Genomic DNA, 27577 nt, shown 5'->3' on the forward strand with positions numbered 1-27577 from the left:
TTTCAATGTTGGATATTCAGGAGGATCAGGAACAAATGGTGCAAAATACAAATTGAATCTAATTAATTTCAAATAGAAGCAGCAGGAGAGACCTTAGCCTATTCTGGTTTTCTATATCATCCATTCTCTTCCAAAAAGTTGATGATGCCTAAATTTGGCTCACCAAATTCTTAGGGCTTGATTTTCCGTGCAGCCCGTCATGTGTTTTGCAGCAACTCTCTGTTGGCCAGCGATGGAATCTTCTGACCCTGCTGTTGTCAACAGGGTTTCCCGTTGAATGCGCCCATCTGGGAAACACACAGTGGGTATGTGCTATCAGCAGGATGAAAAATCCCGCCAATGTGACCGGCCAGAAAGGTTCGGCCGTAGGATTATATTTACACGACCAATCTTACATCAAGATCTAAATGGTAGGGTAAATATATGCTCAGTTCTTTGACAAGTTCTTTTCCTCTACGATGACAAAATTAACTATGATTTTAGGTGGTCCTGAATATAAATTTATTATTTAAATGTGAGTTTTTAGACAAAGGAGCAGTAGCTTACAATATTGTGGCTGCAAGTTTATTCACACTGCAATTGAACAGTCCACAGTTGAATGTAATCAGCCAGTTGCCTTTATGGTCTCCGTGCTCTTCTTCCTGTTGACCGCATCGGCTGCCACCGATCATTCTTGCACTCAGGGGTTTTATACCTTCAGTGGGACATGCTGGAATGTTCCTTTTGTGCGAGACAGATGCTGGGTTAGTCAAGTCACACCTGCTTAGAAACATTGCCCACTTCCTTCTCCAGTGATATTCTTTGCTCTTTTTACCCCCCACAGTTCTCAATCCTTTGTACATCAGAATAGGTAGCCAGAAGCATCAACCAAGTCAGACATGACACTTTTGCTTATAGTTTCATCCTGTGGCAAATACTTTGTGCTGATCACCAGGTAGGTTGACTTAATGTCTACACAGACTGTACTGCTGACAGAATATCTTCATCTCTTAAGTCAGGCCTCATTTGCTGGATCTTTTTGATCAAACATGCCCAGCTTTGATCCCATGCCTTGGCCAACCAAATTTGATTGAGGCTGCAAAGCTGCAAAACCATTGATAGAATTAACCCTTTGGTGCCAAATTTAAAAGAACTCTGAACAAAACTACAAACTAACAATTTGGTAATTACTTCAAAATGATAGGAAGCGAAACTAGACTCTGATAGGGGAACAAAACGGTTAGTAGTGGATCAGCCACCCATTGTATGCCTGGTCAATCCAATGCACTCCTGCCCCTTTGGACCCTCATTGTAGTTGAACTTTACCCCCAGAGTTAACAGCACTTTAGCTTAAATGAGTATGCAAATAATACGGGCTAATTGGCTATGTCACAGTAATTTAGCTTTAATTATTTGTTCATTATAAATTTGTTGAGATCGGTGTCTGAGATTGATCTAAATTGGCAAGACTAATTTAAGATTAGATCCTCAGACATCTGGGGCGGGATTATGTGATCCTGAGGCTAAGTGTTGACGCCGTCAGAAATGCCGTCACTCCAGCTGCTGATCCCGGCATCAAATGGGCGCCGCTAGATCTGCTCATGCACAGTGGCACCGGTGCCAATTCGCGCATGTGCAGTGGCTTCCTTCAATGCACCGGCCCCGGCGCAACATGGCGCAGGACTACAGGGGCGGGGCGGATGAAAGGAGGCCGCCAGCCAGAGAGGCCAGCCCGCCGATCATTGGCCCCGATCGAGGGCCAGGCCACATCGGAGCCCCCCCGCCACCCCCCTCCTCCCACAGACCACCCCCCCCCCCCCCCCCCCCGAGTCTTCCGCACCGAGTTCCCGCCAGCTGAGAGCAGGTGTGGGCATCGCCAGCAGGACTCAGCTATTTTACGGTGGTCACTTGGCCCATCCCGGGCTGAGAATCGGCGGGCCGGCCGCATAGAGCGGCCCCCGACCGGCGCCACGCCAATCACACTGGCTCCAATGGCGTCGATTCTCTGCTCTGCGGAGAATCACGTGCCGGCGTCAGGGCGGCGTGGCGCGATTCGCGCAGGTCGTGGGGATTCTCTAGCCCGGCCCCGGGCTGACAGAATCCCGCCCCTGAAATTAATACCATTTGATCTCCAGTTTGTTGAATAGATTGAAATCCATCTGCTTGTAGAGAACAATACTTTATACACCCTCATCACCATGAGCTGGTGTGGATGAATTTATTGTCTCACCTTTTTTTGGAAAATGCTGTTATCCTTCTGATGAATCTCTGTCTCAATAGGGAAAATGTATTCTTTCTGGGTTCGCAATCCCCGGGTAAATTCCCATCAACTCAAGTCGCTGCATCCAGACCACTGGACCTACATTCAACTTCCTAAAGGGAAGTGTGCTCACCTAAGTGACAAATCCAAGAACCTATATGTTTGTATCCGGCTGGTGCAAGGATGTCATTTTAACTTTTATAACTTTCCAATCTGCCGTTGATGTGTATATTTTGATTTTACTGAGATACCCTTCTACATGTATGAGACAAAGAACTCCTACACTTTCTGCTGCAAAGACAACTACAAAAATTAATAACTGAATGGAGAATGAGGAGTTTAACGTCAAAATGACTGTCTTATAACATCTTTTATTTCCAAAGATTTCTGTTGATCAATCTGAGTGACAGGAGCACTGCGCACAGTTTCAGTCACCTTATTTGAAATAGGGTATCATTGCATTAGAAGCAGTTTAGAGAATGTTCACTCTCATGAGAATTAACAAATTTGTCGCATCACCAGGTCGGGCATGACGAGGCCATACGATATTGAACAGGTTGGGCCTATGCCTGGTGTAATTTAGAAGAATGAGGTGTGATCTTATTGAAACACATAAGATCCTGAGGGAACTTGACAGGGTAGATACTGGAAGGATGTGTCCTCTTGTGGGGGAGAATAAAAGTAGGAGACACAGTATAAGAATAAGGGGCAAGATTCCCTGGCCTCCCCGTGATGTATTTACTACCAGCCGATGGTACCGCTGCTGGATCCACCTCATGCCTTCGGGAACACTGCAGTGGGGTGCGCCATTGGCGGGACCGGGAGATTCTATCAGCATGAACAGCTGAAGATCTCACTCCAAAGGTCTCCCTTTTCAGAAGTTAGAGATTTATTTTCCCTGAGAGTCAGTAGTATGTGGACTTTCCTTCCCCAGAAAGCAATGGAGGCTGAATCATTGAATTTATTCGATGCTGAGTTAGACAGATTTTTGATAGACAAGTCCAGAGTTATGGAGGGCAGACAGGAACATGGAGTTGAGACCACAATCAGATCAAACATGATCTTATCAAATGGTGGAACAGGTCCGAACGGCTGAGAGGCCAACTCCTTCCATGTCCGTGGGGCCGCATGATGGCGCAGTGGTTAGCACTGCTGTCTCACGATGCCGAGGTCCCAGGTTTGATCCTGGCCCTGGGTCACTGTCCATGTGGAGTTTGTACATTCTCCCTCTATTTCAGTGGGTTTCACCCCCACAACCTAAAGATGTTCAGGCTAGGTGGATTGGCCATGTTAAATTGCCCCTTGATTGGAAAAAATGAATTGGGAACAAAGAAAAGTACAGCACAGGAACAGGCCCTTCAAGCCTGCGCCAACCATGCTGCCCGTTTAAACTAAAATCTTTCAGACTTCCGGGGTCCGTCTCCCTCTATTCCCATCCTATTTAACAAACAGACCGCTGTTAATCATAGGAACAATGGTATACAATAATTGAGTACACTGCTCTTTCATCGCTGGGTTTAAGGCTGTGATATATCAAAAACAGCCTGAACCCAGGTCATAATGGAAAGGGGTCACCAAAATCCCCATCCAGTGAAGCCACCGGTTTGCATAATATTTAAAGGAACACTTTTAATGAGATAAAGAGGGCTCAGAATCAAGAAAGATTTACTTTTCATTTTCCCTGTACCAACAGCTTTAATACTTTATGTGGACACTGCATGCTCCAAGTGTTACATTCTCCTCAAACAGACACCAAAATAATTGCCTTTGTTTTCTTCCTGCAGGTTGTTATACTGTACTTTGAGCCAAGTATATTCAGATGTATTCTTCTTCGATGGGTGCGTCTTCTAGGCTTTGCGATTGTTTATGGAACTGTAATTCTCAAGCTGTACAGGTAAAGTCTCCGTTATCTCACATCCTTCTTCACAGCTGCCCTTTCTGTGCTGGCGACTGCTCTGCAGATTAGTATGCGGGTTAAGAACTCAGTGTGTCAACAGCTTAACCCTTGCTCAGAGACACGGTAGCACAATGGCTATCATTGTTGCTTTACAGGGCCAGGGTCACAGGTTCAATTCCCGGTTTGGTCATGTCTGTGTGGAGTCTGCACCTTCTCCCCGTGTCTGCGTGGGTTTCCCCTGAGTTTCGTCCAATTTCCTCCCACAAGCCTCGAAAGACATGCTGTTAGGTGATTTGGATGACTGAATTCTCCCTCCGTGTACTCAAAAGGGCTTTTCATGGTGACTTCATTGCAGTGTTAATGTAAGCCTACTTGTGACAATGAAGATTATTATTATTATTAAAGATGAAAACACTGTTTGTTAAGGAGCAAAACTGCCGTACATTATATGCTCTTTCCATTGGCTGAACCCTGCTGCAAAACATCACTAACCAGAAGGATATTGGGGAAAGTTTCCCTTATGCAGCCCAAGATTTTCCTCCCAGTAACGTCAAGGAAATTATGGGTTAGAGGTGGGCAAATTCACACTATGTTTTTGTCACAGGTGAGGCTCTGCACCCAGGAGTTTAGCATTTTGTAATGAACAGTCCTACATACAGATTTTTTATTATTATTTGGCATGCTCTGGGAATGCCAGTTAATCAAAATGTCAGTAACCGGGAGTTCTATTGCTCTGTACACAAGGCAAGTTGTGGCTTTGTCTTGAGGGGAGAGGAGAAACTGTCATGGGCCTCAACACAGCAAGATATCACATTAAAAGCACTGCAAATGGAGACCAAACCGACACCACAAGTGACACCTCCAGACCAGATTTTAATATAATTGAGCTGGTAGTTCACTGACAGTTGCTTCAAGCATGCTTTATGTGTGTCCTATGAGGAGAGATTGGGTCGACATGCTGGCATGCACTGGAGTTTCGGAGAATGAAAAGGAATCTCATTGAAGCATATAAAATTCTGCAGGGCAGGACAGACTGGATGGAAGAATGCTTCCTCTGGCTGAAGGGTACAGAACAAAGGGTCTCAGTCTCAGTATACGGGGTACCTTATTTAGGACTGAGATGACGAGAAAATTCTTCACTCAGCGGGTGGTGAACCTGTTAGAATTCTCTACCACAGAAGGCTTTAGAGGACAAATCACTGAATATATTTTAGGAGGAAATAAATAGATTTCTCGACTGTAAAGGCATCAAACTCCACCCGAACAATTGGAATCAGCCTTCTTGTTACCCTCCCCCTCCAACCACCTTAAGCAGAGCATGAATTTGACTCCTATTTCTGGCAGTAGGAAGGTTATTTAAATAAGAACTATTGTAAATTCTATGTGTATAATTTTGAATTTGGACATCAGATATGCTGTCTCATTATTATACCCCCAATGGAGGGATCAGGACAATATGATTTCCAATGATCTCCCGGAGTATTAAGTGCTACTTTAAGTGGGCGGGGCTTCTCCTTAACAGGGAGAACCCCAACTCACATAAAACATCCAGCCTGGTTGCAGGTCAGGGAAGGAGACCCTCAGGGGATGGAGGAGTTTGGATTTGTATCGTAATAAACCTTTTTGTTAATTTTTACCTATCGTCTATGCATCCTGCTTACTGTGGATTTAACACTAGTTTACATCGCACAAGTTTCATTTTCATTGACTTCAATGCATGTTAAAATTGGAAAAGATCCACAAGAAGTGGCAATGTTGATATTAACTGATATTAACATTAATGACCCAATTAGAATGACCTCCTCTGACATTTCATTAATGGAAGAAAATTTAAATCTGCACTAGGTTATTCATTTTACAATTCCTAAATGACGTTTCCACCTGAAAGGAGAAATTACTGACATCCCAATACCTGGAATAGTTTGCTGTGCAACATATTTTTTCTTTTCAAAAAAAGCATCCTGATTTTCTTTGCTGTTACTTACAGTGGGGGTTGGCTCTAGAGGTGGACTGGTTTCCGAGGGGGATGGCTGTCACCTCTGATGGAGACTGAATGAAGGGATTAGCTTCGGAAAGGGTCAGTGATGAGATCTGAGGCTGAAAGTCAGTAGTTTTTACAGCAGGGAAACAAAGTGGTCATAAACCACAGGAGCAGGCTCTGGCAATGGTCCAAATGGTTAATGCAGACAATTGAGCTTCTACTGCACATTTTGTGGATAAATATAGTTATACATTGTTAATATTTATAAATGAAGCTATAAAATGCTTTGCATTTTTATGCTGGTAGTATTGCTGTTCTAAGAAATACAGTGCATTACAATCAGAACTAAATACCAATCCATAGTTATAATTAATGGACTCTTTACATTGATTTTCTTGTGTCTTATATAAAAGAATGTTTCACAAGCTGAGAGATAGGGCTTGTTGTTTAACTGGGCCTGGGATCAGATGGACTGTGATCTTGTAAGAAATTTGTTAAATCCTTGTCTGTTGTTCCTCTTTTTAATTCCTGTCCTATGTAACATTACAGACTTTTGATTTGGAACCCCTACACCCTGCCCACTGCAAGCTCCTATGTGGACTTATCAGGCAGATCCCTTTGTTTCAGTATGCATAGTCCGCGATGTCATTTTGATGGACTTGGCTAGCAACCAATGAGCTCTATTGCAGTCCCGGGGCTAAGCAATTCTTCGGTGTGGATTGGTGCTTTTTTCTGAAATGTCCTGCTGGGTGATTCTCTGTGTGCTTTGGAGCCGCAGAGATAAGCAGAATCCTTTTTGAATCTCTCTTCCAAAAGAGGGGAATTCTCTCTCAAATCCTAGCTGGAACTCCCTTCCGATAACAGAGCAGTTAGTGAGTACTCAAAGCCTGAAGATAGAGTTGCGGAAGGGGAAGGTGTTGGTGAGTCTACTGAAGCTGACCACATATCAGAAACTGAGCATACCTGAAGGGCATCTTCTGAGAGTAAGGCTCAGCTCAACACAAGTTGAAATGTGTTCCCAGAGGGGATCCCACAGCCTGAGAGTCTGGCCTGAGCGCTCCAGCTTGAAGATCCAAACCAACTGACGGTTCAATACCTCATATTCTAAAGATATCAACATCTACAAAGACCTTAACTCCAGCAGCAAAGTTCCTCCAATCTCTCATACCCTTTTAATCCCTGTTATTTTCAATCCTTTCCCTAACATCTACCAATTGTTTGTCTTGTGTGTATCTGGGTAGAGGGTGGGATGGGGTTTTGGGAATAGTTAGACTAGTAGACCATTGTTCCATTATTTCCATTATATGTTCATCTTTTACTCTTGTTATAAATAAACAGTTTGTTAATGTTTTACTTATAAATCTGTTGCCTGTAAGTCATTGGAGTAGTCAAGGGTTAAAGATCTCAGGAAAATACACAAATTATTGGTTTAATCACTTATGTTGGAACTCTGTGGGGCTAGAACTGACTGTGCACTCACCCAGGGCGCCGTAACAATCTTTTTGGAGGCAGGATGTGGCGAGTGGCAAGCCTACCACAAATGACTTGATAAAAACATATTGAGGCTACTTAAAGGAAGGTGAATGGAATTTTCTCTTGGGCATCCAGGTTCCCACAGGTATTGGGGGAGATTTAACAGGCTGTAAAAGGCATCCCAGTACCAGACCAGAGGCCTGAGGCCCTCCCTGTTTGTCTGGATGCAGGACCATCTGCGGGCCATCCTGGAGAGAAGTTTTTCCCACTCCCACCCTCACAGAGTTTTTGTTTAATCTACGAAAGTCAAATTTTGATTTACATTTCACAAAAGTGGAGAAAGGTGCCTCCATTTTGAAGCGCTCTCTCGCTTAATTACACTCTATTGCAGCTTGATGCTGTTTTCAAGCTAGAACACCTGTGATTGTCTCTCCATTCCCCCGCTCCCCCCTCCACACCCCCACCCCAGCTTCGAGAGTCTGATGTCCTTAATTAGGTGGAAAGCCACCAAACTGATGTGACCATCAATTCACAAGACACATGGTTGGATGTGAGCAGTGGTTTTAATAGTCTTACAACAGAGCCTGCCTGCGACGAGATGAACTGGCAGGCAGGCTCAACGACTGCAAAGCTGTATACTTCCGCTTAGTGGGAGGAGCCATGGACGGAACCATGGCTGGAGCCAAGGGTGGAGCCCAGTACAAACTCCTCATCTCCCGCTATGGGCAGAGCCGCGCAACTGCTCATGTACCGAGCTTACAAGAACACAACACATACAATATAACACAGTGTGAATTACTAGATTGTGATTCACCACATTCACCCCCTGTAAAAAAATCAAGTCCAGCGGGGTTGATGGGCCTATAAATTGAGTCTGTCCGATGGTCGAGTCATCCTCAGAGATCTGCGAAGCCCCGGGGTTGCAGCCTCTTCTGGTGGCTGGGTGGTGGCGGTCGGCGAGGGTACCATGGCGGACTCCGGGGGTGATTCGGTCCGAGCTTCGTACCCGACTGGTTCGACTGGTGACGGGGAGCGCCGGCAAACCATTGGCGCGGGGGCGCGGTGCACGGGCAGTGAATCTGCAGGCGTGGGGGCGCCGGGCGCAGGGGGTTGGGTGGGATGTAGTGTGAGGGGTACCTCGGCGGTAGTAGTGTCGGAGCTGGAACCTGCAGGCGCCAGGTCCCGGAGGGAAACAGTGTCCTGACGGCCGTCAGGGTATTCAATGAACGCATATTGAGGGTTTGAGTGGAGTAGGAGCACTCTCTCCACGAGTGGGTCAGTGTTGTGGGTCCGGACGTGCTTCCGGAGGAGAACCGGGCCCGGTGTCTTCAACCATGCTGGGAGCGAAACCCCCGTGGTAGTGCCCCTGGAAAAAACAAATACCCGCTCGTGAGGGGTCTGGTTGGTGGTGGTGCATAGGAGGGACCTAATAGCATGAAGCGCGTTGGGGAGGACCTCCTGCCAATGGGGGGTGGGGAGATTCCTGGAACAGAGGGTCAGTAGGACGGTCTTCCAGACCGTCGCGTTCTCCCTCTTCACCTGCCCGTTCCCCCTGGGGTTGTAGCTGGTAGTCCTGCTCGAGGCGATGCCCTTGTCGAGCAGATACTGACGCAGCTCGTCTCTCATAAAGGACAAACCCCTGTCGCTGTGTACGTAGCTGGGGAAACCAAACAGGATGAAGATGCTGTGCAGGGCCATAATGACTGTGTGGGATATCATATTGAGGCACAGGATAGCAAAGGGGAAGCGGGAGAACTTGTCTATTACGTTTAGAAAGTACACATTCCGATTGGTCGAGGGGAGTGGCCCTTTGAAATCGATGCTCAGGCATTCAAAGGGCCGGGATGCCTTTACCAGGTGGGCCCTGTCTGGTCTATAGAAGTGCGGTTTGCACTCCGCGCAGATCGGGCAATCCCTGGTGATGGCTTTTACCTCCTCGGTGGAGAAAGCCAGGTTTGAGGCCTTGACGTAGTGGGCGAGCCGGGTGACCCCCGGGTGGCAGAGGTCATTGTGCATAGCTTTCAGGCGGTCGTCTTACACGCTGGCGTACGTGCCGCGGGACAGGGCATCTGGGGGCTCGTTGAGCTTCCCCGGTCGGTACATTATATCATACTTGTAAGTGGAGAGTTCGATCCTCCACCGTAGGATCTTATCGTTTTTAATTTTGCCCCTTTGTGAGTTGTCAAACATAAAGGCAACCGATCTTTGATCGGTGATGAGGGTGAACCTCCTACCTGCGAGGTAGTGCCTCCTTGATGCAGGTGAAGGCCTGGCGGGCCTCATCTGATAGAGGAAAGAGTGTGTCCTTAAATAGTGGGTGGGCTTTGTCCGCAAACTGAGGGACCCACTGGGCATAATATGAGAAAAACCCCAGGCACCTTTTGAGGGCCCTGGGACAATGAGGGAGAGGGAGTTGCAAGAAGGGGCACATGTGGTCCGGGTCGGGGCCCAGGACTCTGCTTTCCACGACATAGCCGAGGATGGCTAGCCTGGTCGTGCGGAAAACACATTTCTCCGTGTTATACGTGAGGTTGAGTTTCTGGGCAGTCTGGAGAAATCGATGGAGGTTGGCATCGTGGTCCTGCTGATCATGGCCGCAGATGGTGACGTTATCCAAGTACGGAAACGTGGCCCGCAGCCCGTACTGGTCCACCATTTGGTCCATTGCTCGTTGGAACACCGAGACCCCATTCGTGATGCCAAAGGGAACCCGGAGGAAGTGGAAGAGGCGACCGTCGGCCTCGAACGCCGTGTAGTGGCGGTCCTCCAGGTGGATTGGGAGCTGTTGGTATGCAGACTTCAGATCACCGTGTAGAAGACTTTATAATAGGCGATCTGATTCACCATGTCTGCAATCCTGGGGAGGGGGTATGCATCGAGGAGCGTGAACCGGTTAATGGTTTGGCTATAGTCCACTACCATTCGGAATTTTTCCCCGGTCTTGACGACCACCACCTGAGCTCTCCAGGGGCTATTGCTGGCCTCTATGATCCCCTCACGTAGAAGCCTATGGACCTTGGTTCTGATAAACACCCTGTCCTGCAGGCTGTATCGCCTGCTGCGAGTGGCTGCGCGTTTGCGGTCTGGCGTGAGATTGGCAAAGAGTGGAGGGGGGTCGATTTGTAGCGTAGCGAGGCTGCAGATGAGTGGGGGCAAGGGCCCGCCGAATCTGAGTGTGAGGCTTTTGAGGTTGCACTGGAAGTCGAGTCCCAGTAAGAGTGGGGCGCAGAGTTCTGGGTATACGAAGCTCTCAGTGCTCCCGGAGTCAAAGAGGCACGGTGTCCTGTACCCGTTGATTTTAACGGTCATCATTGAGTTGCGGAGGTGCTTTGGACGCGATTGGTCCAACATGACAGCGCTGAGTTGCGGGTAGTCGGCGGCTCAATCAGCTGTGCTGGAGTGGCCCCATGATGACTGCCCTCTGAGTTCGTAGTCGTCGAGGTGAGTTTCCGAGTTTGAAGAGGATGGATCCCAAGGTGGCCGCCCCCGTGGAACGCACGTGGCGGGCGGCGAGGAAGATGGCGCCCAAGAAGGCGGCCCCCATAAATCTCACGTGGCCGGCCGCGTGGAGGGGGATTGCCAAGATGGCATGAGTCGCACGTGTCGGGTGGGGGCGGAGTCGCAGTACAGGCCGCAGCATTTCGGGGCCTGCGGGCCTGTGAGATTTGGAAACGAGTGCTCTGGGCTGTGGGAGAGTTTGGAGAGGGGGATTTCTTCGCTAGGCATACCCGGGCATAGTGTTCTTTGCGACCCCAGCTGTTGCAGGTCGCGTTGCGGGCCGGGCAGTGCAGCCATGGATGCTGGGGCTGTCCGCAAAAATGGCACACTGGGGCTGCGTAGTGGGTGGGTGGCCGCACGGCGCAGGCCTGGGGCAGTCACTGGTCGGGGGCCCAAGATGGAGTCGTTTGGTCCGCGGGGAACGAGGGGAGGCTGCGGAACGAGACCTCCATGGTAGTCGCCAATTCTACAGTGTCCTCCAAATTCTGGGCCCCTTTTTCCAGCAGCCGTTGGCGCACATAGTTTGACCTGAGCCCTGCCACGTACACATCTCTGACGGCGAGCTCCATATGCTGTTCAGCTGATACAGCTTGGTAATTACAGTCCCGGGCTAAAGTCTTTAATTCCCACAGGAATTCATCCAACGACTCCGCGGGGCGCTGGCGGCGGGTCGTAAAAATGTGACGCGCATTGACCTCGCTGATGGGCCTCACGTACACTCGATCTAGCATGGCTAGGGCCGCCGTATACGCAGTAGTACTGTTATGTTGAGTAGATATACGGTGGCTCACCCTGCGTGCAGTAGCCTGAGTTTCTGCTCCTCTGAAGTTTCTGATGTGCTTGATTCAGCCAGGTAGGCCTTGAAACATCGGAGCCAGTGTTGAAAAATTTCTTTCGCCTCTGCAGTCTGCGGGTCAAGTTTTAGTCGATCAGGTTTGAGGGCTGATTCCATAGTCGTTTTCTTCACGTTTCCTAAGACTATTAAATTGATGTGACCATCAATTCACAAGACACGTGGTTGGAAGTGAACAGTGGTTTTAATAGTCTTACAACAGAGCCTGCCTGTGACGAGATGAACTGGCAGGCAGGCTCACGACTGCAAAGCTTTATACTTCTGGTTAGTGGGAGGAGCCATGGGCGAACCAAGGGTAGAGCCCAGTACAAACTCCTCATCTCCCCTTATGGGCAGAGCCGCGTAACTGCTGGTATACCAAGCTTACAAGAACACAACACATACAATATAACACAGTGTGAATTACTAGATTGTGATTCACCACACTAACCATTCAATTTTCTGCCCTTGTAAAAATCAGGGCCTTGGACTGCTAATCGGGGTGGGGCACGGAGGTGGGGGGGAGGGGGGATGTGATTGCAGCGGGAGAGGACCCGCAAACAGTCCCAACTTTTCTTTCCATCCTCCGAAGAGAAAATCCTGCCTATGAAGATCATATGGTGAACAGTGACCCATTTATGTTATTAATAAATTAATTGGAACAATACCTTGTACTGTCGTGGACTTTACAAATAAGCAACAATCTGACAAACCATGGGGCGGGATTTTCCCAACGGGCGGCTAAGTGCCGACGGCGGAGTAAAAACAAGAGTGCTTTACTCCGGCATCGGCGCCCGTTCCGGGACCCCATTCTGCGGCCCACAGGGGGCTAGGATGGCGCTGGAGTGGCCTCCGCCGCTCCAGCTGCCGATCCCGGACTGAACCTGGCACCGCGGGGTTTGGAGAATCCCGCCCTCATGCAATCTTGCATTGGCTCTTTCTAAACACAAAGTGGTTGAAATTGGTCTGGGGCCACAAAGAAAACTCAGTGATAGCTATAAGTCAGACCTTTCTTTGGTAAATTCAATCAATGTTGTGTTTCAAAATGGGAAGCTTGTTTTATGCTGCCATCTAAAGCCAATTTTGCCCTTAACAGTCAGCAAACTTTGAACTGTTTTCTGTGGTAACTTAAATAACCTCTTTGTTGCATGGAACACTTCCACATGAGGAAGGCAAAATCCATAATGCTCTCTGTTTGTCTCCAACCTATCAGCAACTGTTGATCAAAACTAATCTCCAAAAGACCCTCAGAGCCTGGTTTCACTCCTTCAGGCATTCCTCGGTCCAGCCAGGATGTATGTCTAATACCCAGGATCCACTGTGCAGACAGCTACAAATCGATGGAACTTTAGAAAGCTGCCTACAATAGGACACATAATATATTTTAAAGTAGGTCTCAGTCATTCACAACAATTCCTTCTATCACCGGGTTGATCTCCGAATATTCTCTTACTTGCTCAATAATGATGTGGAGATGCCGGCGTTGGACTGGGGAGGGCACAGTAAGAGGTCTCACAACACCAGGTTAAAGTCGAACAGGTTTATTTGAAATCGTATGCTTTTGGAGCACTGCTCCCTGATTCTGTGGTGTTTTGCTGTTGTGTTCGCATATTTTTAATCCAAGAAATTCCGTGGGGGTATTAAAACATTGAGAGACAATTTTCTGATCCACATGAACCTTTAAATTCTAGTTCACAGGTGTTACAGACCACAAAAAATAAGCTGCGACCCCTACGGTTTCTGATTTCTTGAGTACACAACACACATGTCTTCGGGCGGCACGGTAGCACAGTGGTTAACACAGTTGCTTCACAGCTCCAAGGTTCCTGGTTCGATTCCCGGCTGGGTCACTGTCTGTGCGGAGTCTGCAGGTCCTCCCCGTGTCTGCGTGGGTTTCCTCCGGGTGCTCCGGTTTCCTCCCACAGTCCAAAGATGTGCAGGTTAGGTAGATTGGCCATGCTAAATTGCCCTTAGTGTCCAAAAAAGTTTAGATGGGGTTACTGGGTTACAGGGATAGAGCAGAAGAGTGGAGTTAAATAGGGATCTCTTTCCAAGGGCTGGTGCAGACTCCATGGGCCGAATGGCTTCCTTCTGCACTGTAAATTCTCTGGTCTAATGCATCGGGATTTAATGGACATTTTTCTGAAAAGTAGGTCTGAAGTAAAGAGTTATTGATAAACAGCTTTAAAACAAGGACAACATTTTCCATTTTTCTCTCCAAGTGCTGCCTCTGGCGGGAAAACTGGCGTGTAGCTCCCCGGCTGCACAGTCGACTTTTCTCTCCAGATACTGCAGCACTTAGAGAATAAACATACTGTAGGCGTATCTGACGCCGTCACCCTGGCGATGGGGCGGGGCCTAATAGAGCCGGCTTCACATAGATCAAGGGTACCTTGATCTGCGTTAAATAAATTATTTCCCCGCGCCCCCCGGATTTGAGGAACCCACCCCTAACAAGCGCTGAGGCAACCCCTCCCCAGCCCCATCACAGATCTGGAACACCAGGGCAACCCCACTCCCACGGATAAGAGTAATCCCTCACCATAAAACGCATGGGCAAAGACCCCCCCCCCCCCCCCCCCCCCCCCACCCCCCCCCACCCCCGCACACATAAGGCAGCTCCCCAAGGAAGAGGCCCAGCCTTGGCAGTATTACGTTGGCACTGTCAGGGGGTAGTGCCAGGGCACTGTTCGGGCATGTGTCTCTCCCTCTGAGGCTATATTTACCTGTGTGCCCAAGGCGGGTTCCCCCAGGCTGCCTCAGGTTTTTAAATGCCTGTTGAAAACCTCGCCGATGAGGAATTATTTTTGTGAGGGAAGCATATGACATGGAAGTCTTTTTAATAGAATTTGAATTCATTAAAATGTATTTAAGAAATGGCGGAAATCTTGTTACGTCACCGTTACCCACTGCAGGGAATATCGGAAAACAAGGGGCTGGATTCTCCGACCCCCCGCCGGTCGGAGAATCGGCAGGGGACGGCGCCGGCGTGAATCCTGCCCCCACTGGCCGCCGAATTCTCCGGCACCGGATATTCGGCGGGAGCGGGAATCACGCCGCGCCTGTCGGCGGGCCCGCGATGGGCCGAAGTCCCGCTGCTGTTATGCCAGTCCCGCCGCGTGAATTAACCCACCTCCCTTACCGGCGGGACCAGGCGGTGCGGGCGGGCTCCGGGGTCCTGGGGGGGGGCGTGGGGCGATCTGGCCCCGGGGGCAGCCCCCACGGTGGCCTGGCCCACGATCGGGGCACACCGATCCGCGGGCAGGCCTGTGCCTGGGGGGCACTCTTTTCCTTCCATGTCGGGCATCAGCCTCCGCGATGGCCGACGCAAAGGTGACCCCCCACTCCGTCAGCAGCCGCTGACGCTCCCGCGCATACGTGGACTTCCACTGGCCGGTGGAGTCCCTTCAGCCCTGGCTGGCGTGGCGCCGAAGGCCTTTCCCGCCGGCCGGCGGGGCGCCAACCACTCCGGCGCGGGCCTAGCCCCTAAAGGTGAGGGCTTGGCCCCTAAAGGTGCGGAGGATTCCGCACCTTTGGGGCGGCCCGACGCCGGAGTGGTACACGCCACTCCATCCGATCGGGACCCCCCGCCCCACCGGGTAGGAGAGAATCCAGCCCAAGACCTAGCCAACATGGTTCTTGTTTTTCGAGATCTTGAGCCCATTTGCATTCATAGTGGACCCAGATGCAAAATCACCCCCAAGGTGTGTATATTCACACACATTTCTACAAAACATAAATGACTCTCTGGCTATAAGCTAATGCGCTATTCTTCAGTACCATAATAAGATGCTGTGTAGCCAATGAGGCAACAGGCTATTTTAGATCTGTAATGAGACAGGATAAATTAATTACCTTATATTAAAGGATCATGGAATCCCTACAATGTAGTAGGAGGTCATTTCGCCCATCAAGTCTGCACCAACCTTCTGAAAGAGCAGTCCACCCAGGCCCAATCCCCTGCCCTATCCCAACAACCTCACATAACCTTAAGACACTGAGTGACAATTTAGCATTGCTAATCCACCTTCCTAACACCTTCCTAGGAATGACCCTAACACAGAAGAATTTCACGTTTAGTTAGGCAGTGAAAATCCTGGCCGGGATTCTCCCTTACCCGACGGGGCGGGGGATACCAGCGTGTCGGAGTGGCATGAACTACTCCGGCGTCAGGCCGCCCAAAGGTGCGGAATTCTCCGCACCTTTAGGGGCCAAGCCCTCACACTGAAGGGCTAGGTCTGCGCCGGAGTGGTTCCCACTCCGCCGGCTGGTGTGAACGGCCTTGGGCACCACGCCAGCCGGGCCAAAAGGACTTCGCCGGCCGGCGTAAGTCCTCGCATGCGCCGGAGCGTCAGCGGCTGCTGACATCATACCGGCGCATGCGCAGGGGAGGGGGTCTTTTCCGCCTCCACCATGGTGAATGCCATGGCGGAGGCAGAAGAAAAAGAGTGCCCCCACGGCACAGGCCCGCCCGCTGATCGGAGGGCCCTGATCGCGGGCCAGGCCACCGTGGGGGCACCCCCCGGGGTCAGATCGTCCCACGCCCCCCCAGGACCCCGGAGCCCGCCCGCACCGCCAATCCCACCGCTCAGGTAGGTGGTTTAGACCACGCCGGTGGGAGAGGCCTGTTAGCGGTGGGACTTCGGCTCATCGCGGACCGGAGAATCGCCGCAGGGTCCCGCCAACCAGCGCGGCGCGATTCCCACCTCCGCCGAATCTCGGGGAGCGGAGAATTCGGGACACGGCGGGGGCGGGATTGACGTGTCTGAAATATGTGTCTTAAACTTAAATTAAAGGCAATATAAATGTATGAAGTTAGAGTTGGTTAAAATGAGTTGGAATAGATTAAAAGATAAGTGTCGGGATTCCATGACCCCCCTGCCGGGTCGGAGAATTGCCGGGGGGCAGTGTGAATTCCGTCCCCGCCGGCTGCCGAATTCTCCGACCCGCGATGGGCCGAAGTCCCGCTCGTTCTATGCAAGTCCCGCCGGCGTAAATTAGAGTTGGTCCTTACCGGCGGGACCTGGCGGCGTGGGCGGGCTCCGGGGTCCTGGGGTGGGCACAGGGCGATCTGGCCCCGGGGGTTGCGCCCACAGTGGCCTGGCCCACGATCGGGGCCCACTGATCCGCGGGCGGGCCTGTGCCATGGGGGCACCTTCCTACGCACCGGCCGTCTAAGCGTACGCGATGGCCGGCACGAAGGTGAACCCCCCCCCCCGCGCGCATGTGCGGAGATGATGTCAGCAGCCGCTGATGCTCCCATGCATGCGCCAAAGGCCTTCCATACCGGCAGGTAGGGCGCAAACCACTCCGGCGCCGGCCTAGCCCCTAAAGGTGCGGAGGATTCCACACCTTTGGGGCGGCTCGCCGTCGGAGTGGTTCCCGCCATTCCGTCCCGCCAGGACCCCCCCGCCCCGCCGGGTATGGGAGAATCCCGCCCAAGATATTAGATAAGCAGTGGGAGACAGTTAAGGAATCACTCCTGGGCCAACTGCTGGGGGTGGGTTCCTCATATCCCTCGTCAGGAATAAAGTAAGCATGCCAGTGTCAACTGGGTCAAACAAAGCTGGGTCATTCGTCAACTCTTTACTTTGAACTTTCTTTGGATTTGAATTGTTCATTGTCATGTGTACCGAGGTACATTGAAAAGTATTTTTCTGCGTGTAGCTCAAACAGATCATTTAGTATATGAAAAGAAAATACATAATAGTTTTCTGAAAATCTGCACTTCATTTCCAGATTTGACACTCAACTGACACAGTGAGGATGTTTCTTTCCAGGTTTAGGATGTTTGCCATTGACAACCAGCCTCTCAAATGGGCCTTTTAGACGGCCCGCTTTTTAACCTGCGGCCGAGTTGTCCAACCCACTGTGGTGGTATGAATGTGAGCACTGCCATTGGTGCAGAGCATGGGTTTCCCATTGGCTGTGGCTGGTCATGTGCCTCTCGTCTGATTGCCTGGGACTAGTCATGTGACTGCTCACCAATTGGTCGAGAGGCAAGTAGATATAAGTACCCAGAGTTCCCGGCGGTCGGCCTTACTCTGTAGTCGACCACTGGGCTAACAACTAGCTGATTAAAGCCACAGTTTGGATCTTCATCGTGTCTCGAGTCCAATTGATGGTACATCAATTTAATCAGCTAGAATTTTGGAATGGAGCTGCGCATCAAGCCTGACTGCCTCCGCATCAGCCCGCATGCTTCAAATGCGTCTGCAATCTTTAAACACTGGCAGGTGTGTTTTAACAGTTACCTGGCAACTGCAGCCGGCAAGCCCACCAAGGAGCAGAAACTCCACATCCTCCACTCATGCGTGGGCATGGCGGTATATTCAATGATTGAGGACGAAAGCGATTATGATGCGACCATGGAGATTCTCAAAGGACACTTTCTCCGGCCGGTCAACGAAGTATACGCACGGCACCTCCTGATGACTAGACAACAGTTCCTTGGTGAGTCCCTCGACGAGTTTTACCAGGCCCTCACAGCTCTAGGGAGAACGTGCGCATGTCTCCAAGTTTCGGCGACTGAGCACATGGAACTTTTAATTAGAGACGATTACGTTGCTGGCATGCGGTCCCCTTCTATCCGCCAATGATTGCTGGAGAAGAACACCCTCAGCCTCCGAGGCGGGGTATAAGAACCCAGAGTTCCCTGCGCTCGGCCTTTCTCTGTAGTCGACCACCAGGCTAACAACTAGCTGATTAAAGCTACAGTTTGGATCTTCATCGTGTCTCGAGTCCAATTGATGGTACATCACCCACACCAGGCCCGCCTCTGACCATTCACTACCCTCGGGGTCGCCTACCCCAATTTCTAACCGAGCCTCCTTTGGGGTGGAAAATAGGAAGTTCAGACAGCTATTTTTAATGGCTCTTGGCAACCAACACCCTGACTAGAATTCAGGTCAAAATCTGCAAAGCGTTGTGGATAGGTTAAATGAGTGTGGATACATTTGGCGAAAGAAGTGCAATATGGGAAAGTGTGAAGTTATCCACTTTGGTTGGAAGAATAAAAATGCAGAGAATAAATTGTGAGACTACAGAAAGATGCAGCACAGTGGGATCCGGGAGTCCTTTTGCATGAAAAGAAAACATTAAAATTTAGGTACAACACAAGTTAGGAAAGCAAATGGAACCTTTAATGTAAGGCGAAAGTAATATATAGGTAGGGAAGACTTGCTACAAACGTACACGTCATTGGTGAGACAACACTTGGAGTATAGCATGCAGTTTCAATCTCTTTCTTTAATGAGAGGAAGCAGTTCAAAGAAGGACCTCTAGATTTATTCCTGGGATGAAGGGTTTGTCTTATGAGGAAAGGTTGAGCAAGGTGGGTCTATTCTCATTGGAGTTTAGAAGAATGCGTGTTGATCTTTTTGAAACATACAAGATTTTGCGGGGCTTTACAAGATGAATACTGAGAGGATGTTTTCCCTTATGGGGTAATTCAGAACCAATCGGTTGAGGTGAGGTGGAATTTCTGCTCTCAGAAGGTCAAGAATCTTTGGAATTCTCTTGCCCAGAGAAGGAGGCTGACTCATTGAATATATTCAACGCATTTTTGAATTATAAGGGAATCAAGAGTTATAGGAAAGTGAGAGTAATCAGGTCAGCCATGATTTTATTGAATTGCGGAGCAGGCTTGAGAAGATTTGTGAATGTTTTTTTTTCTGAGCAGTTCCACACATGCCATTGTGGAATTCAAATTGTGGAGCTCATATGGCTCATTGGTTCAGCATAAAGAGTACACTGGGTGAGTAGGTCATAGATTAGCTATAAGGGGCCATAGTAGTGGTTGGCTCTGAGTTGGAATGGAACCATCATAGTGGTCATGGAAGGTTGGCATTGGGAAGACCTTTTGTCCCTACCTTGCAAAATGTTCCCAAATCCAGATTATGGTTCGTCTGAGGTCCATGAAGCACGTGTGTTGGAGAAGCTGGTCCGACTCAACAATGGAGCGGGCAGGTTGGGTGTTCGGGGTGCGGGTTCGCGACCCACATCCTTATCCTGCACCAGTGAAAACTGGGGAATGGCGGCAGGAATCCCAGAATCAGGTTTACCGTGCAATTTTTCAAAAACTCTAAAGTTGTTCTGACTCCATGAAAATCGGGGCCTGAGTCACAGGCAGTAATTCATGCACAGCACAAGCTATGAAGTCAGTCTTATTATTAAACAGGATGTTCTGCGTTATAGCTTTGGCCAAATTCAGAAGGATGGCTGTCAGGAGTTATTTGATTTAAGTCAATGTAGATGACTCATTGTTGTATGAATAGCATGTTTTGTATTATTACATTAAAGATGCACTATACTGTTTGAAGTAAGTGAATTGAATCATAATGGTTGCTTTTATCTTCATTTGCTGTTAAAATAAAGCAGAGTAACAATATCCACATAGCCCTATTATTATACCGGGTGTTCCCTTCATTTACTTTCAAAGATATTGGGAGGATATGCCTGCAAAAGACACGGAAAGCCTGCGACTGTATAGTTAGATATTGGATAGTATAGGTACATCCCAAAATAAAAGATGTTTTACCTGTGACACACTGCACCTAGTGCAAGAGCCTATGCTTAATGTTATTATGTTTGACTGATTTCAAAAATAGTTATTCAAAATAAGAAACCATGCGAACAGTAATTATTTTACAGCAGAATATGGAAAGGGGTCTGCAGATTAAAACAGGAAAGAAGGAAAGCACAGCGCAACCATTTTATAGTGAAATTAATAATAATAATAATAATAATAATAGCTTATTGTCACAAGTAGGCTTCAGTGAAGTTACTGTGAAAAGTCCCTAGTCACCACATTCCGGCGCCTGTTCGGGGATGCCGGTACGGGAATTGAACCCACGCTGCTGGCCTTGTTCTGCATTACAAGCCAGCTGTTTAGCCCACTGTGCTAATCCAGCCCCAGCAAATTTAATCGGACACCACAAAATGTCTTTGTGTGAGGAATATTACTGTATCGGGGCTTTCTGTCTGAATAGTACAAGTTGACCTTCTGATGAAATGAAGAGAGCAGCAAAGTCAAGATTAATCATAGTCAATTGTTTCACTTGCAATCGGATCTTTCCTCCTGACTTTGTGATGATTTTAAATACAGTCCATCTCCGGGTTTCCTCATGTTTTGGGCCACTTTGGAAGTTGCATGATTATTCCTTTGTTCCAGCCTTTAAATTTCCTGGTCTCAACAAATGGGAGTACTAATTCTGGGCCTCTGAATGCCGCTCTAAGTGAAGAGGTTTGGGATGGAAGCTTCTCCGATTTCTCCAGCCCCAGTAAGGCAGCAGTCAGCATCTACAGTGTCGCAATATCAGTGAATAATTGAGATTAGGAATTGGAGTGGGAAACATTTTCGGTACAAAACTGACAACTTAGGGCCACACACAAACAAAAAGTCCTGTAACTCTGAGCATGTTTGCTGAACTCTGCTTGAAGTTATTACTTTCTCTACTTTTTTCTGATTGAGAATTTGGCTGCCTCTTGCACAGACACAGGGCGGAGGCATGTGCAGATATCAGAGATGATGCACGATTAGTTGCACAGAGACGAGAGTTGAATACAACTGAGGCTTAATAAAAAACATACGGGGTTTTCTTTACGACACTACCTGCGATTCAACATGCAGGAACAAAAACTGGCGAAATGGCTGCTGTACAGGGAGCACACATATTTATACTCTGCCTACTGGGCGGAGCCAGCAGCCAGGGACTAACCCCGTACCTGTAGTTCACGGTCTTATACACAACAGTGGTGATTATCACATTCCCCCCTGTTAAAATTGAGTCATGCGGGGGTGGCGGAGAACTACATACAGAGCAATTTTAATATACAGAGGGAAAAAATTTTTTTGAAGTCCACTACAAGGCCCTTTAACAGTCCCAAACCAATTACAGGTTTAGCCGGTCCGGGGCCTTGATGTGACGTTGGGGGCGACACAGTGGTCTAATCCTCAGTGACTCCGGGAGCGTGCCGAAATCCTCTTCATCCTCGGGCATAGGCAGGGGAAGGACAGATGGTCCTGGGGGGGGGGGGGGGGGGGGAGGTGCTACATGTGCGAGGAGAGGGGAGGGTGGCGCCGGGCCGGAGGTATGTGTGTGGAACCTGCTGGTGCCAGGTCCCTGAGGGAGGCAGTATCCTGGCGGCCGTCGGGGTACGCCACGTAGACGTACTGGGGGTTAGCGTGGAGTAACTGCACCCTTTCAACCAACGGGTCCGCCTTGTGGAGTCGTACGTGCTATGGAGGAGTATGGGTCCTGGAGCTGTGAGCCAAGTCGGGAGCGACACCCCGGATGTGTACTTCCTGGGGAAGGCAAAGAGACGTTCCTGGGGTATGTCATTAGTCGCAGTGCATAGGAGCGACCAAATGGAGTGCAGTGCATCGGGGAGGACCTCCTGCCAGCGGGAGGCCGGGAGATTTCTGGACCGTAGGGCCAGCTGAACAGCCCTCCATACCGTCCCGTTCTCCCTCTCCACCTGCCCGTTTCCCCGGGGATTGTAGCTGGTCGTCTTGCTGGAGGCGATACTCCTGCTGAGCAGGAACTGACGCAGCTCATTGCTCATGAATGAGGATCCCCTATCACTGTGGATATAAGCGGGGAAACCAAAAAGAGCGAAGATCGTGTTGAGGGCTTTGATGACGGTGGCAGACGTCATGTCGGGGCACAGGATGGCGAAGGGGAATCTGGAGTACTCATCGACCACACTGAGGAAGTACGTGTTACGGTCGGTGGAGGGGAGAGGCCCTTTGAAATCCATGCTGAGGCGTTCAAAGAGGCGGGAGGCCTTCACCAGGCACGCGCGGTCCAGCTGGTAGAAGTGTGGTTTACACTCCGCACAGCCCTGGTAGTCTCTGTTGATTGCCCCAGACTTCCTCGACGGAGTAGGGCAGATTCCGGGCCTTTATGAAGTGGTACAACCGTGTGACTCCTGGGTGACAAAGGTTGTCGTGCAGGGTCCGAAGTCGGTCTACTTGTGCTCTGGCATATGTACCCCGGGAAAGGGCATCTGGGGGCTCGTTGAGCTTACCGGGGCGATAAAAAATCTCGTAGTTGTAGGTGGAGAGTTCAATCCTCCATCTCAAGATTTTATCGTTCTTGATCTTGCCCCGTTGTGTGTTGTTAAACATAAAGGCTACCGACTATTGGTCAGTGAGGAGAAGTGAATCTCCTGCCAGGTAATGCCTTCAATACCACACAGCTTCAACGATGGCTTGGGTTTCTTTTTCAACGGAGGTGTGCCGAATTTCGGAGGCATAAAGGGTGCGGGAAAAGAATGCCACGGGCCTGCCTGCCTGATTGAGCGTGGCTACTGGAGCAACGTCTGATGCATCGCTCTCCACTGGAAAGGGCAATGTCCCATCGACCACGTGCATCGCGGCCTTGGCAATGTCGGCTCTAGTACGGTTGAAGGCCTGTTGAGCCTCGGCCGTCAGGGGAAAAAGGATGGACTGGATGAGTGGGCGGGCCTTGTCCGCAAAGTTTGGGACCCACTGGGCCTAGTAAGAAAAGAACCCCAGGCCGCGCTTGAGGGCCTTGGGGTAGTGGGACAGTGGGGAGCTCCATGGGAGGCGCATGCAGTTGGGACCGGGCCCCAGAACTCCGTTCTGGACCACATAGCCGAGGATGGCTAAGCGGTTTGTGCTAAATACGCACTTCTCCTTGTTATAGGTGAGGTTTAGGAGAGAGGCGATGTGGAGAAATTTGGTAAGCTTGGTATCGGGGTCCTGCTGATCGTGGCCACAGATGGTGCCATTATCTAGGTACGGGAAAGTGGCCCGCAGCCCGTACCGGTCGACCATTCAGTCCCTCTCCCTTTGGAAGACTGAGGTTGGTGATGCCGAAGGGAATCCTGAGAAAGTGGTAGAGGCGGCCATCTGCCACGAATGGGCGGTCCGCCTTGCGGATTGGGAGCTGGTGGTAGGCTGATTTTAGGTTGAGAAGACCGGGTATTGTGCAATCTGATTGACCAGATCAGATATGCGTGGGAGGGGGTAGGCGAGAGCTGTGTGTACCTGTTGTTGGTCTGACTGTAGTCCACGACCATTCAGTGTTTCTCCCCAGTTTTCACCACTACCACTTGGGCTCTCCAGGGGCTGTCTCTGGCCTTGATGATACCTTCCCAAAGCAGCCGCTGGACCTCGGACCTGATGAAGGTCCTGTCCTGGGTACTGTACCGTTTGCTCCTAGTGGCGACGGGTTTGCAATCCGGGGTTAGGTTTGCGAATAGGGAAGGTGGGTCGACCTTTAGGGTTGCGAGGCCGCACATGGTAAGGGGTGGAAGGGGCCCGCTGAATTTCAATGTTAGAAACGGGCAGGTGGAGAGGGAGAACGGGACGGTATGGAGGGCTGTTCAGCTGGCCCTACGGTCCAGAAATCTCCCGGCCTCCCGCTGGCAGGAGGTCCTCCCCGATGCACTGCACTCCATTTGGTCGCTCCTATGCACTGCGACTAATGACATACCCCAGGAACGTCTCTTTGCCTTCCCCAGGAAGTAGCAGGGCAGCGCAGAGGTTGGGGAGGACGTAGAGGCAGAAGCCGCTGAATTCTACACCCTGGACCGTGAGCGTGGCTATACAGTACCCCGGGATCGCCACGGAGTGGGGCCCGGAGGCCAGGGAGATTGTCTGATTGGCGGGATGTACCGCGAGGGAGCAGCACCTTACTGTATCAGGATGGATGAAGCTTTCGGTGCTCCCAGAGTCCAGCAGACAAGAGGTCTTGTGCCCATTGAACTTCACGCTTGTTGTGGCGGTGGCTAGATTGTGCGGGCGAGACTGGTCAATCATGATGATCTTGGGGTGTACTAGATGGCGGCGCCCATGGGCTGCACGTGTCGGGGGTTGAAAAAGATGGCGGCGCCCATGGGCTGCATGTGGTCCGAGGAGGAGAAGGTGGTGGCGCCCACTGGCCGCACGTGGTCCAAGGAGGGGAAGATGGCGGCGCCCACTGACCGCACATGGTCCAAGGAGGGGAAGATGGCGGCAACCACTGGCCGCCCGTGGTCCAAGGAAGGGAAGATGGCGGCGCCCACTGTCCATACGCGAGGGGGGTCAGGGCGATAGCGCCGACTGCATGGGCCTAGCACACCGCAGCGAAGTGCCCCTTTTTGCCACAGGCCTTGCAAAGAGTGTAGGGTTGGCTGAGTGGAGTCCCTGGTGGGGCGGCCGACTGTGGAGTCCACGATGCGTAGGAGGGGTGGGCTGCGTGGCTGGGGGTGTAGGCCTGAAGATTGCGCGAGGCGACCAGCTTTTTGGCTTCTGCGAGCTCATGCGTGGCCCCCTCTAAAAGTCGCTGGCGTATGAGGTCTGACCCTATCCCCGTAACGAAAGCGTCCCGCATGAGGAGGTTCAAATGTTCCGCGGCCGTGACGGCCTGACAGTCACAGTCTCTGACCAGAGGAATTAAAGCACACCGGAAATTTTCTACAGACACCAGCCTACAAGTAGAGAGTACGTGTCTGGCGAAGAGCGTGTACGTTCGCTGGGCGTAATTCTCTTTCAGTAGCGTCATGGCTTCATCGTAGGTCGGCGCGTCCTGGATAAGAGGAAATACGTTGGAGCTCAGCCGCGAGTAGAGTATCTGGATCTTGTGAGCTTCCAAAATTGGGTCTGTAAGCTTCGAAACAAGCTACCCAATGTTGAAAGTCCTTTTTGGCGTTGCTTGATTGTGGATCCAGCTGCAGGCGATCCGGTTTGATGCGGAGGTCCATCTTCTGAAAATCTTAGAGTAATAAATTGATGCACGATCAATTGCACAGACGAGAGTTGAATACAACTGAGGCTTGGATTGGATTGGATTTGTTTATTGTCACGTGTACCGAGGTACAGTGAAAAGTATTTTTCTGCGAGCAGCTCAACAGATCATTAAGTACATGGGAATAAAAGGGAATAAAATAATATACATAATAGGGCAACACAAGACATACAGTGTAACTACATAAGCACTGGCATCGGATGAAGCATACAGGGTGTAGTGTTAATGAGGTCAGTCCATAAGAGGGTCATTTAGGAATCTGGTGACAGTGGGGAAGAAGCTGTTTTTGAGTCTGTTCATGCGTGTTCTCAGACTTCTGTATCTCCTGCCCGATGGAAGACGTTGGAAGAGCGGGTAAGCCAGGTGGGAGGGATCTTTGATTATGCTGCCCGCTTTCCCCCGGCAGCGGGAGGTGTAAATGGACTCAATGGATGGGAGGCAGGTTCGTGTGATGGACTGGGCGGTGTTCACGACTCTCTGAAGTTTCTTGTGGTCCTGGGCCGAGCAGTTGCCATACCAGGCTGTGATGCAGCCAGACAGGATGCTTTCTATGGTGCATCTGTAAAAGTTGGTAAGGGTTAATGTGGACATGCCGAATTTTCTTAGTTTCCTGAGGAAGTATAGGCGCTGTTGTGCTTTCTTGGTAGTAGACCAGGTGGGTGGACCAGGACAGATTTTTGGAGATGTGCACTCCTAGGAATTTGAAACTGCTAACCATCTCCACCTCGGCTCCGTTGATGCTGACATGGGTGTGTACAGTACTTTGCTTCCTGAAGTCAATGACCAGCTGTTTAGTTTTGCTGACATTGAGGGAGAGATTGTTGTCGTTCCACCACTCCGCTAGGTTCTCTATCTCCCTCCTGCATTCTGACTCGTCGTTATTCGAGATCCGGCCCACCATGGTCGTATCGTCAGCAAACTTGTAGGTGGAGTTGGAACCAAGTTTTGCCACGCAGTCGTGTGTGTACAGGGAGTAGAGTAGGGGGCTAAGTAAGCAGCCTTGCAGGGCCCCGGTATTGAGGACTATTGTGGAGGAGGAGTTGGTGTTCATTCTTACTGATTGTGGTCTGTTGGTCAGAAAATCGAGGATCCAGTTGCAGAGTGGAGAGCCAAGTCCTAGGTTTTGAAGCTTTGATATGAGCTTGGCTGGGATTATGGCGTTGAAGGCGGAGCTGTAGTCAATAAATAGGAGTCTGATGTAGGAGTCCTTGTTTTCGAGATGCTTTTCGGGATGAGTGTCGGCTTTATTACTCTAAGATGTGTGGCCTCCTACAGCAGCTGGCAAAATGGCTGCTGTACAGGGAGCACACATATTTATACTCCGCCCAGCCAGCCGGCAAGGACTACCCCCATACCTGTAGTACAGGGTATTACCATTCATCTCCTAATATACACAACAGTGGTGATTACCACAAGAGATTTTAGCATATCCCCTGTGTTGCTGTTTTTTGCGAAGGCCCATCGCATCCGGTGCTACTTAGACACCTACAAGCCAACAGTAGGCCTTCCCCCGGGATCAAGGACCCCGAGTGTCGGCTGAGAACTGCCTGCCAATCAGAGGTCAGCATCTCTTCTACACTCAGCTGTGCCAACAGAGAGTCGGTGGTTGCTGACAGTACTACAACCATCTGGGTGGGCCTTCCCAATGTGGACTTAAGCAGAGGTGAGGCGAAGGTGTCTGAGTCCCCAACTGCCACCCTTCTGCCCAATTAAATACCCTCCATCACCAAACTCACCACAGGGGAGGGCACCGGATTCTGCCCACAATTGAAAATTTTGCATTGAATCCTGCAGCTTAACATTTTCTTAAAATGAATTCCAAGTGTTGAGGCAAATAGTAATTGTTTCATGAATTGTGACAACTGGTTTATTTGTGTGAGAGAAGCACTGCACTCACTGC

The 27577-nt window shown here is 50.1% G+C and overlaps 1 protein-coding gene across 1 annotated transcript in view; it reads left to right on the plus strand.

Moving 5' to 3' along the window:
* Positions 1-27577, plus strand: part of gpr158a (G protein-coupled receptor 158a) — an 827720-nt gene that overhangs the window by 660698 nt on the left and 139445 nt on the right. Inside the window, exon 6 of the mRNA XM_038798141.1 lies at positions 4024-4133. Coding sequence (XP_038654069.1) covers positions 4024-4133 — 110 coding nt within the window. The remainder of the gene's footprint in view (positions 1-4023; positions 4134-27577) is intronic.

This window comes from Scyliorhinus canicula, chromosome 5, assembly GCF_902713615.1.
Source record: "Scyliorhinus canicula chromosome 5, sScyCan1.1, whole genome shotgun sequence".
Taxonomy (NCBI): Eukaryota; Metazoa; Chordata; class Chondrichthyes; order Carcharhiniformes; family Scyliorhinidae; genus Scyliorhinus; species Scyliorhinus canicula.